Source organism: Mangifera indica, chromosome 15 (assembly GCF_011075055.1).
Source record: "Mangifera indica cultivar Alphonso chromosome 15, CATAS_Mindica_2.1, whole genome shotgun sequence".
Classification (NCBI taxonomy): Eukaryota; Viridiplantae; Streptophyta; class Magnoliopsida; order Sapindales; family Anacardiaceae; genus Mangifera; species Mangifera indica.
The window spans coordinates 9,276,936-9,291,029 of NC_058151.1; the positions used below are offsets into that span (position 1 = coordinate 9,276,936).

Consider the following 14,094-nt stretch of genomic DNA (forward strand, 5'->3'; position numbering starts at 1 on the left):
TTATTGTCCTCGAATCCCAGTCTATCATTCTCTTTTGATACCAAACTCTCGCCCTCAGTTTCAGAGTTCACCCCCAAGTTCGGATCTTTCGGTAATCATGCGGAATCAGCATCTTCAACTACATACAAGGAAGAGGATAAACAAGAAGCTCGACAAATTGAAGAAGGGAAAGAATCTAATGCTAGAAACCTCAGTGTTGTAATAGTTAGTGCATCATCGTTAGTGAAAGATTGACTGTAATTTGGCATTGGAAACTGTTATTATGATTTTATGAAATAAGAATTGTTATTATTTTAATTGATTGATCTTGCTCATCTTCATGGTTTTGTTGAACTGAGGGAGGTGTAAGCGAGGTGGGGCCTTTGCTTACTCAGTTGCACGTACGGCTCTGGACTTTAGTGTACGACTTTTCGTTACTTGGTTTATTTGTTTTTATTGAAATATAATTCTAGCAAGTTGGGAAAATTAATTAAAATACACATGAAATCAGTCACATAAATATTTTTTTGATAAAATTTTAGTAGTTTTATTTTCAGAATAATTTTTTTAAGAATACTTTTTATCTTATTTCTTTTTTTTTTTAGAATATATAGATAAATTTTTTTGTAATTATTAATATTTATAGATAAAAAAATATATTAATTTATGATATAATAGTTTATATTTATATATCTTTACAAAATGATGAACATAGCTATACAAAAAGAGTGTGGGTTGTGCACGAGTGCAAAATAATGCATGTTTTTTTTAAATGGTGTGAAAATATAAGAAAGGATGCACATTTTTCTAAAAAAAGTACAAAAATAAGTAAAAGGGTGCACGTTTTCTGAAAGAATGTGCGTTTTTTCTAAAAGGGTGCGACATGGGTTTCCTTGTATATTGTTAACATTGAATAGAGTTAGGGATATTTGAAATGGGTTTTAGGGTTTTAACAATTATATAAGAAATTAATCTTTTTTTATTTGTAAATCTTAACATTTACAAAAAAATTAATCTAAAATTAATCTTTATGCTCTCAAAAATAAGATTTTTTAGTAAAAATTACTCTAAATACGAAAAAATAGAATGAAAGGTATTTTTGGAATAAAAAGTACAATTTGTTTAAAAATGTAAAACTATATAAATTTTACCAAAAAAGATTTACGCGACTAATTTTGCACCTATTTTAATTAATTTTTAAGCAAATTGAGAGAATATCATTATATGATTAAATGGTTTTAAATTAAAAATAAAATAATATTTAATTATATTATAACAAATAAATGTAAGTTTCTTACAAACGAATAATTATTTTAACCATGTTATTCATTTTTTAGAAATCAACACTTTCACAATTTTTTATTAACCCTAGAATTTAGAATGATTGTATAATGGTGAATGAACATTCATATTTTTGTCAAAGTTTTCTTGTAAAAATGTCCAAGAGACTCACGGCCACTTGAACCACTATGATTTTTCTTGAGCGACTATCATTAGTACGCATGCACGAACGACGAATGGTAGTTCATCATTTGTTAACTTTCTTTATGTGTTGACATTTTTCAAAAGAAACGGGACATGTTGATTGGTCCATCCTTTTGTTAATAATCAAGATTTTGATGTGAATGGGCATACATCAATTATGAACCGTCATTCATGAAAATATCAAAATATGTCGAAAATGTCCAACCCTCAAATGGTCCAGGGTAATAAGTCATGCATGCCTTTGAAAGAATTTCATTTTGTCTATTCACGAGTGTTTGTTTATCTTAAACGGGTGTTTGTCCCCTTATTTTCTGCATTTTCCGGATTTAATCTCTTTTGATCATGACTAAGAGTAAATTTGAATTCGCTTGAACTTGAGTTCGTTGCAAATAAACTCAAGCTTGAACTTAGCTAAAGTTCGAATTTTAACTAACTCGTTATTAAAATAACATCATTTTAATATATATTGATCAAAACTCGTTTTAATACTAGTTTCATGATGTCTTGAAATTCATATAACTCATTATTAGAGTTAGAGTCAAACTGAACTCATCCATAGAATCTCATCCTACGTTTGTCAGCTTCCTTTCACCTACTTCTAGCATCTTTCTACCTACTTCATTTGTAGGTCTAGCTTTACATGATCCCTGTATGACCCATGTATAAAATTGATCAACTCAAGTGAAAAATTACATAGGTCAAGTATAGTCTTGGCTTCTACAAAATCATTATATCAGGGTTACAAAAAAAAAAAAAACCAAACCCTATGGTCATATGAAAAAATAATAGAAACCCTTTAGATCCTGTCAATTTTTATGCTATCTAAAGGGTTTCTTTTACTTCACATTCATGAATAATTAAACTAAACTCTAAACCTTAAAGAGATGTATTCAAATCACTATTTGAGAAGAAACTAGTATGATTTAATGTAAAAACTATAACAACTACTCTTCTTTCTTATTTTGTTGACTCAAAAACATTTGAAATGCATAAAATCAACATCGGAATGACAAAGAAGGGCGATGAGTAACATGAAAATAGATAACTCATAGCATAGAAACTTTTAAATATATAGTAAATATTTGCTTCTGAACATACAATCCTCAAACTATCTGAATTTTTGCTGAAAATTGAATAAGAAAACGAGGGATTGAATTTTGAAAAAATGAGAAGAATGAGAAAGAATTGAGTTTATATAAGAGTTAATTTTATCAAATTCAATTTGGATGTATAAAGGTAAAAAATGTATTAATTTTATAGACCCCATATTTTGGGTTATTTCATTAGTATCCCATAATTAATTATGAGAATTTGTTGGATTAAAAAAAAAAACAAATAAATGTATATAATAGAGTAAATAACATTATGCCACCCAAAGTTTGCACTAAAAACGCTTTTCTAACCTAGATGATATAAATAACACTTTTTCACCCAAATTAAACACTGTTTGAAAAACAATATCAGTATAAGAATAAAATAATAATTTTACTATCTATTAATTTTGAAAAAGAAAACTAAAAAATAACTCTTTCAATAGAATCCAAATGTTTAAACGTGAAAACTAAAACCTAAAAAGGATTGAAAACTCATAAATTAGTCCCTAAGATTTTTTAAAAACCCTAGAAGCGACATCCAATAGTTTGTAATATTCATCCCATATATTTTGAAAATATTATTATAACTTTAATAATTTGTAATATAACATTTACACTTCTTATTTATTGTGTTTTGTTCAATTTTTCTATTGTGTAACTATCAATTTTAAAGAAATGAAAGACATATTAGAATTTTAAAAATTTCAAAAATATATCCAACCTTTTTTTGAATTTCCAGAACCCCTTAAAATTTTCATTAACATCCTTGATAATTTTAAAAAGTATAGCATAACCACCCCCCTCTCCCCAAATATAAGATTATATATTAATACAATTACTATTTTCACTTGTCATTACATTTGGCCATAAACCAAGAAGAGAGGAAAATTGGGGTGAAAGAAAAGAGAAACAAGTGGATTTTTATGTGATTTGACTATTTAAAAGATTTATTTTTGTTAATATATGGTTATTTAATAATTCTAAAAAATAATATAGTGGAGATAAAATGATAATTTTATTTTTAATACTGTAACAAGTTTTTTTTTTTTTTTAAACTTGAGTTTGATTTTGACTTTAAAAAAAGAGTATTATTTGTACCAAATAGGAGTGAAAAAGTATTTTTAAACTATACTGTAATTAGAAAATATAATTTCCTACATATTATATAATAGAGCAAGTCTACAATTGGCTTTGGCAGCAGGAATATATTTCCACGACTTTAGACCAATGTATGATTATAGATCAATGTATTGGCTTTGGCTTTGGCTTTGGCTTTGAGATTACAAGTTAATAATATAATAAACTATGCGATTGATTCATGTAAAAAAAGCACTATTGTTTATGAAAAAATTGTTATCCTTCCAATAAAAGATCCTCACCAACTAGGTTGGAGGTGAAAAAATTGTGTATAATTTTTATGCACAAATAATAACATATTATTATCTAATTAAATAATTAAAAATTAAATAATATTAATTATATATTAATACGTCAATAAAAATAATATAAATAACTTTATTGTTTTATAGATAATTTATCCCAAAGAAAAGGACACCTCCACTCAGTCGTTAGTACAGTGGAGAAGAATGAGTGTGATTGCGCTCCCTGTCAGTTGGACGCCATTGCTGGCTTTTAGAAAATCCCAGATTCCACCTCTGTTGATCTTTGGCTGCAAACTAAGACACAAAATATAAAAAGGAAACATTTTAACTCCCCATGTAAATATCATTCGACATTATTGATTTCATCATCTCCATCTCAGGTTCAAGTACTTACCAAATATTAATCATTTGGTGACAGTTATCTCGCTTCTGCAGTCACAGCAGGTTTCAGATAATCATGACCAATGTAGAGAGTCACCTATTAACATTAAAAGATTAATTAGTTGATGAAGCATTTTATTTTTTCAAGTGAAAATGAAATTGCAAAAAATACAGTGCCTGCCCATGCAGCTTCTCACATTCACTGGGACAAAAAACCTCAAAACCAGATTAGAGAAGGAAGGAGTTTGCTAAACAAGATCTGTATAAACACCTAAGTTCTGCTGATATAATATGCAGTTGTCTCCGTTAAACAGTTCACTCCAACTCTCTAATGACATCAACCACAAATAAATTAAGGACCTTCATATTATAAATTATTTAAAAAATATATAACAACCTGCAAAAACAGTGAACAATACAATTTACTTGAAAGATTTCACTTATCTTTTCTCCAATTAAAGATCTTTCAAGGTAACGAGGATAACCTGGAGTGCCGAGTGCAGTGGGACCAACCCTCAAAGATGTTACCAACATTCTGATGACATGTCTCACCTGAATTGTAGGAGCATGCAGCAACACTGTTATGACATGACTTATGTATTTGCATCCTGTTTTCAGTAATTGTGTGTAATTTACATCCTGACCAACACAACAGCTTGCATGGATTGTGGAAATGCTCCACTTAAACTCCCTTTAAAAATAAAAATCTGCGCCTACCAGTAATCACCACAGGAGCATTCACCATCCCTGAAATGATGAAATCTTTTCCCATCTCTTACAACTATCTCTCTTGCGGCTACTTTTGATATGAACTTGAATGCATTGTGACAGTCCCCACAAATCCTAAGGTTCTTAAAAATCCTAATTATGGCTCCAAGAGGAAGTTTCATGAGTCCATATGCAACTGCAAGCTTCTCACTATGAGTAGACAAGGCATATTCCTTTTGATCAGATTCCATATCATGCAACACAAACTTTGTGTCAGGGATATAACCTAATTTTCTCATCTCCACCCCCAGTTGCTCGAGATATTTATAAACTGCTTCCACCTCAGGATGCACAGTGTCGTCAACCAAAAATACATGGACGTTATTTTCAACCTCAATCCAACTACAAGCAGGCTCCTTCTTTATTCCTCTGTCCCTCATTAATTTTCGCACTTTAGCAACATCATCCCATTTTTGCAATGTGGCATACATATTTGACAAAAGTACATATGTTCCATCATGTTGTGGCATCAGCTCAAAAAGCTGTTCTGCAGCTTGAATCCCCAAATTCATGTTTCCATGAATACGACAACCAGCAAGAAGAGCCTCCCAAATTGGTGCACCAGGTTTGAATGGCATTGTTTTGATCACACCTTTTGCTTCTGAGAAATTCCCAGCTCGACACAACAAATCAATATAACGGGCATAATGATCTTCCCCAGGAGTTATACTATAAAGGCTATACATTGAATTAAAAAAATGGCATCCTTCTTTGACTAAACCTGCATGGCTACAAGCAGAGAGAATAGTGAGGAAAGTTATCCGGTCTGGTAATATACCTTCTTTTAACATTTTTTCATAAAATTCAACTGCTTGAACACCATGTCCATGTTGCCCTAGAGCTGCAATCATAGCATTCCAAGATACAGAATCCACAAAAGGCATTGTTCTGAACACACAGTTGGCAGCTTCAACAAGGCCACACCTTGCATACATTGTTATCAGTGCATTTCCTGCCGAAAGGCTAGACTCATACCCAAACCGAACAAGTTGAGCATGGAGCTGCCGCCCATTCTCCAATGCTCCAAGTACAGCACTAGAAGTAATAGCTCCTGCAAATGCATAATCACATGGTTCATAGCCTTCTAATCTCATCTGGCTAAATAGCTTCAAACCGTCTTCCCCAAGCCCATTTTGTGCTAATCCTGAAATCATCACAGTCCATGACAGAAGATTCCTCTCCTTCATTTCCCCAAAAAATGATTTAGCTTTATCAATGTGACCAACACTCATATAAGCTGATAAAATTCCATTCCATGAAACTAGGTCCTTCACTGGCATCTGATTGAAAATATCTCTTGCCTTATCAACTTCACCACATTTCCAATACAATGTAACTAGCGCATTATTCACCGGCAATAAAAACTCTGGTGTAGGCTTCACCTCCATCTTCAATAAGTAAGCATGCACCTCCTTTCCAAACCGTAGCAATCTAGCATTAGCACAAGCACTAATAACACTCGTGTATGTAAACTCATCCAGCTGAATCCCCAGTGAAAGCATCTTCCTGAACATTTCTAACGCTTCTTGATAATATTCCTGATGTACATAACCAGATATCATTGCATTCCAAGCGATGCCTACTTTTTCACTCATCCCATCAAGAAACTCACGAGCTGCATCGAGCTTGTCATTCTTCACATACCCGGTAATCATTGTGGTCCACGACAACTCATCTCTCTCAGGCATCTCGTCAAATACTTTCCTAGCCATACTCATCAATGCAACTGATGACACAAAAGGTGAAGACGCACATTTAACATAGACAGACACAAGTGCATTCAATACAGAAGTAAAAAGGCCAGTTCCTGACTTCACAACGGCAGAGTGCATTTGCATGCACTCATATTCCTCGTCCGCAATAAGCGCCAAGGCACTAAGAATACTCGTAAATGTAAAATTATCCGGCCGGAAATCATCACGCATCATATCACGAAACAGTTTAATGGCCGCAGGACCATCATTATTATGAGAATATGCCGTGATCATCGCATTATAAAAAACGGTGTCGCGCAGGTTTAATGGGGTTTTGCTAAATATTTCACCACACATGTTTAGATTGCCTGAAGAAGAATATGCAGAGATTAACGTCGTTCTAGAGACAATGTCTTGTTGGGGAATTTCGTCGAACAGTTGACGAGCGTCGCTAAGTTTTGATGATTTACAATAAATGTCGATCAGACGGTTGAGTATATGCCCACGTGGCTTGAAGCCATAACATATCATGTGGGCATGGACACAACGAGCAAGGGAAAAGGACACGGGGTTTCGAGAGTGACAGAGTTGCAATTGGGCAGCATAGCGATTTGCGATTGTTCGAATGGAATCTACATTTTTCATGGTTATCAAGTCTCTGTCTTTAACACACAGAAAGACGTTGTAGATAAACCTGAAGCTTAAAAAAACCTTCAGGAGACTAACAATACGTTAAGGAAGCGCGCCAATTGTCTACACCTATTGAATTGGACAAAACAATTGTACTATTGCAACTTGAGGAGATGAATGGTGGGGATTATTTGTACAAAATAAGGAATGACTGATATATAGAGCACCTAAGGCAAAATGTCAATTAGATAATGGTGTGAATTCCTCATTTTTGTTTAGCTAAAGTATGGTGTTGTCTCTAGTTAAAGTTTCAACTCCTCCAATATGGAACGACTTGGTTAAACCCTTAAGAAAATAGATTTTTTCTTGAAGGTTTTCTCTAGTCCTGCATCAACTAAAATGGCTTTTTCCCCTTTTGTTGCACCACCCTACTTGCATTTTGTCTCTTTATTATTTATTCTAATAAACTGTTTGCATGTCACATAATCCACTACACTTTTTCTGATAAACAACCAGAAATTGAATTATACCAATTTGGTGCGATTCCATTTTGGTTTCATTTAGTTTCTTAGAAAATTAAGGAATCCAATAGAAAATGTTTATGTGAATGTTGTGTTTGGATTTGTGAGAAGTATAATAATTATTTAAGCCAAACATGAATTTACCTTTTTTGCTTGAGTATTTATAAAAGTAATTTCTTGATTGCATAGATTTAATGTCTGAGACGAAAACATTTTGCTTTTATCAGAAATAAAGACAACCAAGGGAGGGCAATAGAGAGACCGGGAGGGAGAGATAAGCTAACTAGGAGGAAGAACACCAACAATTAGAAAGGGGATGATCGTTGGAAAGGAGGAGATTGAACCTCTAAGGGGGGGATTTTTTACTTTTCAAACCTTGGGTGAGGGTTGGGGTGGGCGCAAATTGTTAGATTTTTAAATCTAGGGAGGAATGTGATAAATTTTTAGTTGTTTTAAATATTTTGTTAAACAACAATTTTGCCTTGACAATAATTATAAAATAGGTGTTTAAGTTTTTTAAAGTTAATGGGTAAAAATTTGGAAAAACACTAATCTTTGGGTGAGAATAAGTCCTTTGGCCTATACACACACATACACATGCTTACACTGACCAACATATGTTAGTACATAAAATCAATCTAAAATGTAAAACATCTTTTTAAATTGGCATAACAACATTACAAAACTCGTCATGTACAAAAATCAAGCAACAATTTAACTAAATGCGTTCTTTTGCTTACTTGATCTTCACTCGAAAGATTTGTTGTCATAAAAGAGTCTTGTCATTGTTGGATTTCTCTTTCAACTAGAAAGCTATTATCAAATTATTGAAAATATATGATAAGTTACAAAAAAATGGAATCACGCATTTACATGTTATATATATATATATATATATATATATATATATATATATATATATATATATATATATATATATATATATATAAAATTTATTTATTTATTTATTTAATTTCTTATTATAACTACTTAAATGGGTGTTCACCTGAGTGAATAGTCATTCATCTATTTAAAATTATTCTGCATGATATGTTATTAATTCACGTGACATAATGTGAACAGATATGCACTTTTTGTACATAGTTGTTTAACAACTTAAAGTTTCCTTTGTTAAATATTTTTTCATTTTCTTCATACTCAAGAATCAATAGTAACCCAAATTAATATGAAAAAATAGAATTAACTGTTTGTATCTATCAATAGATATTACAATCCATTTGGTTGAATCTAGTGTTAGGGGTGAATAAAACCGGTTAACCGGTTTTGTAAACCAAACCAAATTTTCAGTTTTATAAAAATTACGAATTAAAGCTGAACCGTTTTACATATTAGCTTATTTATAACCGAACCAAAATTACAAGATTTTGAACCAAAGTTTCAATTAAGTTTCTAATATGAATTGTTTTTTTTTTTTTAATATTTGTAGAAGATATGTTAGCAGTAAAATTTCTTCACTAATTAGTTAAATCACATCAAAAATTTGAGAAAGAATATTACTTGATTTGAGAAAGAAATTGTCATTGATGTCATCAGAAAAAGAAGAGATAAATATCGTCAAAAAATAGCAAGAGTCTAGTTGGCTATTGAGGTGAGCCGATGAGTGTTTAAATGAAAATAAACAAAAATAGAAAATGAAACTTGTTGCATTACAATGAATATTGTTGCAAGAATTGAGAAAAGAACATGAAAAACAAGAGAAGAAGATGAGAGACCATGTGTTGAGCCCTGGTTGTTTGCTTATTACTTCAAGTCTGCAACAACTCTACATTGTTTCATTCTACACACTAACTAGCTGGAGACATCTAAGGAAAGGAAAAGAGAAGTCCAAGGAAAGCAAAAGATAAAAATCATGTTTTCTTTAAATAAACATTTGACTTTAATGTTAATAGTAAAAGACAAGTTTAACTTTTTTTATTATTTTTTAAATTTGAAAACTAAACCGGTTACTGGGTAACTGATTTCCCAATTTTAGCAAACCAAAAATCGAACCAAATTTTTAGTTTTTTTTAATATTCTGACTTAGTAACCAAACCAGTTTTATAGGTACCATTTTTTTGATTTGGATACCGATTTGGATACTGATTTGGTTGGGTTATCGAAAATTTTTTAACACCCCTATCTAGTATATTAGCTAGATTTAACAATTCTTCAATTGATATATACAATATGAATGTTGGTTGAATGGGTTGTATAAGCCAACATCTATTAATGAAAAATGATGGTTCTTTATCATCGTTGATTTCAATGGGCTCATCATATCAATAAGTAATACTTCATGATCAACTTCAATGCATTTTGACTGTTATTGATTTGCAATTCTTCTTTGAACAACTTTAATAACTATTGATAGTTCAATTATGTAGGTATTCATAATGCTTTTATTTTTTATGGTTGATACTTATATGAACCATATTTTTTTAGACTCATCATCCTTTTATAACAAAAATTTTGCATGAAAAATATGATTGCCCTAAGATCAAGGGCATATTATGCATGTAATGGAAAAGGTTAGAACTGTTATGCTTGTGTTTGATGACTCCTTCACTTTGAATTCATCTCGAATTCATCTTTGGTATGAAAAATGCTTCATTCATTAGATCAAAGAGGCCCTACTTATTCACACAGGAGTTCTATGACATCAAAAAGTCATACAAGTGCTAGCTTATGTATAGAAGGGTGAGTATGTGAAATGAGAATGGAATGGAGAGAAAATTGAGAGAATGAATTTTTTTCTCTTCTTTGATATAAACTGACTAGAATGACTTAGGGTAGCTAAGGTTAAGAAAAATGTGAATTTATACCATAACCCTAACAGTCTCCTTATATATCCTTTAAATTATATTAATCAAACCCATAAATGTCCTTAGTGTTTATTTCTAAAATTAGGACATATTATTAAATATCTAAATTCACTTCAGGATAACTTGAGGTGATTCACTCTTTGCATATTATACTCTAATATTTTGATCTTAACAAACAACTCCTTATGTGTGTGATTTATAGATTCTCTAATATGTAGACAATGAATAAAATTATGATTAATCTACACTTAATTATCTTCTTATTCATATGTCATGAGTGACCTCTAACAAGATATCATGATCACCCAACATATAAATAATTAGTGTTAACTAATATAACCTTTCAATTGTACAATTATTGTGCGATCAAATCCCTTCATTATTCTAATATATTTTCAAGGTTGTGGCACAAAAAAAGTGTCTACCTTAGTTTCCTTACTTCTTGACTAAGTAGCATTGGATTTGAGCATCAACCCTAATCCCCACTATAGCCACGTATTTCATTGGTGGTAGTCATTCATTAAATAGCATCATGAGATATATTTTCCTTATATCTAAGAGTGATGAATCATTTGTTGTTCTACCATAGCATAACTATATTTCTCAAAATAGCCAATCACTATCATATGGATAGCCTTCTGAAAAAGGCTTTGTTATTTTAATATTGAACTAGGTGGATTGTCTCCAATGACATTTTAAAATTAAATTCTTGACTTACTTAGTATTGTGGAATTGGTTATTATACTCAAGGTTTTACATGCTCAGTGTGATTGGTTTAGTTATGAAGGGATGGTTTGACTTAATACAAAAAAAAATGAGTGGATTGATTTATGAAATTGCTCAATAATCTCAAGTCTAAAAATCACATGCACCACTATCCATTAGAATTTATATTCTACAGACACTAAGGTTAAAATCTATGTAGAATTCTCTTGGTGAGTTTGGTGGACATAAAATCAACATACACTCATATGTTGCACCAAGTTAACACGAATAACCTTGACACTTGAAATTTATTGTTATCTTTTAGTATAATTGTTTAGTATTACAATAATCTTACCATATTATCTGTGCCCTTGGTCAAAATAGTATTGAGGTTATGGACGTTTCTTAATCAACCATTATACATGTTCATTGGATTCTCATGATTAAATTATATATTGATCTCTTTATCACAGTTTTATCAATTTAAGTATTTTTATCAAACATACATGCATATATACATATGAATAATAGATGCATAATTGTCAATTTTATAATGATAAAATACAATACAACTTTATATGAAATTACATAAATATTCTCAAGTGTTTGACTCTAGAGCACCTATTCTAACACTTTTATGCTTTACAAGAATTAGATTTGGGGATCTCATTTCCCTTGAAAAATGTCAAAATTAAGAAATTAGATAAGACTAACTATAATTTGGCCATGTTTCATCTCAATTGATTGAAACAAGTTTCAATCAAATGACCAAATTCGATAGGATTTGATCATTTGGAATGAACCAAACTTTGGCTAAATTTAATTAAATTTGAGTGACATGAAGGACTCAACAAAATTTGATGTGGTTTGCATTTTATGATTTGTTTTGGTAAGTCTTTGAATGATTAAGTTATTCGCAATTATGTCATTATTAAGTTTTTAATAGAAGTAACTATATATGGCAAATTCATTTAAAGATGACATTTGCATATGAAACAATATATATTGTCTAACTATATGAATAAATTCTTATTGAACAATTAATTAAATAAACTAATGACTTGAATAAAATGTTTTCGAATTATTATGAAGAATTAGCGATATATATGATACAACAATTTAGTACCACATGAGCTTAATTAGAATAGAAAATCATAACAGCAAATATCTCAAGCGATAAATCATGAGATAAAAGACAAAGTAACAACAATTGGGTGACTTCTTCATTCTAAACAATGCAATTAAATGTCATGTGAATGTAAGATTACTTATCTATATTGGTTTTGCAAGAGAGTTAGAGGTTACATACAATCTTATGGTAGACTCTAGTGTAAGTACTTTTGGATTTCAAGTCATTAACTAAGAGTATATGAGAGAATGGGTAATAAAATACCTACATTGGATGAGAATTTTTGGTACTTAGTGCTTTGAATTAAGTAGTTTTGGATTTGAAGTCATTAATTAAAACCACGTAAAAGAACCTTCTTTGGAACAAGAAGTTGAATATGTTGTTTACCAACTTATATAAATACAACTAGTCGATTATATTATCTGTCAACTTATTTAAATATAATTGGTCAAAACTATATGTTTAATCCTAGTGCAATTATATAAATGCTACATAAAATTTTCAAATGTTGATTATAAAAGGTATTAACTAAAGTCAATAGGTTTTGACGAACAATGTATTCTACCAATTTGGCCAAATCTATCCAAAGCCTAGTGATTGGGCTTGGACCACCTTTTGGCCAAGTTTTTTCCTACTTTTTTTTCTCTATGTTTTCTAGTCGAAAGTGGAATCTAGATAAATTCATGGGTTTCAGCCAAAAAATGCGGGCTTAGTACATAAACTATAGATTTGAATATAATCTAAAAACTATATATACATAAGCTCATCATCCCTACAAATGCTTAATAAAAATTAACAAATACAACAACAATACATTTTTATATAAAATTAAACTTATTTTATATAAAATTATCATTAATTGAAAAAAATGATAATCTAAAAACTAGCTAAAAGAACTTTTCCACTCTTAAATGATATAAATAACACTTTTTCATATAAAATTAAACTTCGTTAATTGAAAAAAAAAGGGGTTAAGAAATAAAATTATCGTTTTATCACTATTATTTCATTTTTCAAAATTATCATAAAACCTCAAATTAACGAAAATTAAAAATAAACTCTTTATATATTCAAATTACATGGTACTTCCTTTCTTTCTAGTTTCAGGCCATAAATGATGACAAGTAATCGGATGTTTAGGGTTTAATTGTACTTTTTGACAAGGTTAGAAGAGATGATGAAATTTTTTAGGGTTTTTTGGAAATTCAGTAAAAAAGTTTGTAGGTTTTTTTTATAATTTTTAAAATTTTAAAATTCTTCTCAGTAATTCTGAAAATAACAAATATACCTCTACAAAGTTAAGTAAATATAACAAATTAATAGTGTAGATGTTATAATAATATATTCAAAAGATATGGGGTTGAATATAATAATTTTAGAGGGTTTTTTGGAAATTTGATAAAAGTTTAGGAGTGTTTATAATTTTTTAAAATATAATGTTTCCCTCAATAGTTTCAAAAATTACAATTATACCCTAAGAATTAGACAAAACGTAACAATTAGG

The 14,094-nt window shown here is 30.3% G+C and overlaps 1 protein-coding gene across 4 annotated transcripts; it reads right to left on the bottom strand.

Moving 5' to 3' along the window:
• Positions 1–3,997: 3,997 nt before the first annotated feature.
• On the bottom strand, positions 3,998–7,756 carry LOC123197465 (pentatricopeptide repeat-containing protein At1g25360). 4 transcript variants are annotated; one of them, XM_044611781.1, is made up of 3 exons: positions 4,807–7,756; positions 4,335–4,649; positions 3,998–4,234 (listed from the first exon to the last, which is right to left on the bottom strand). In XM_044611781.1, exon 1 carries the CDS (start codon positions 7,426–7,428, stop codon positions 5,035–5,037), a length of 2,394 nt encoding a protein of 797 aa, XP_044467716.1. In that variant the 5' UTR covers positions 7,429–7,756; the 3' UTR covers positions 3,998–4,234; positions 4,335–4,649; positions 4,807–5,034. The 4 variants fall into 4 exon arrangements, with proteins under 4 accessions (XP_044467716.1, XP_044467718.1, XP_044467715.1 ...); XM_044611783.1 differs by having other exon boundaries at positions 4,335–4,418; positions 4,519–7,756; XM_044611782.1 differs by having other exon boundaries at positions 3,999–4,234; positions 4,335–4,418.
• Between the last annotated feature and the right edge of the window lie 6,338 nt (positions 7,757–14,094).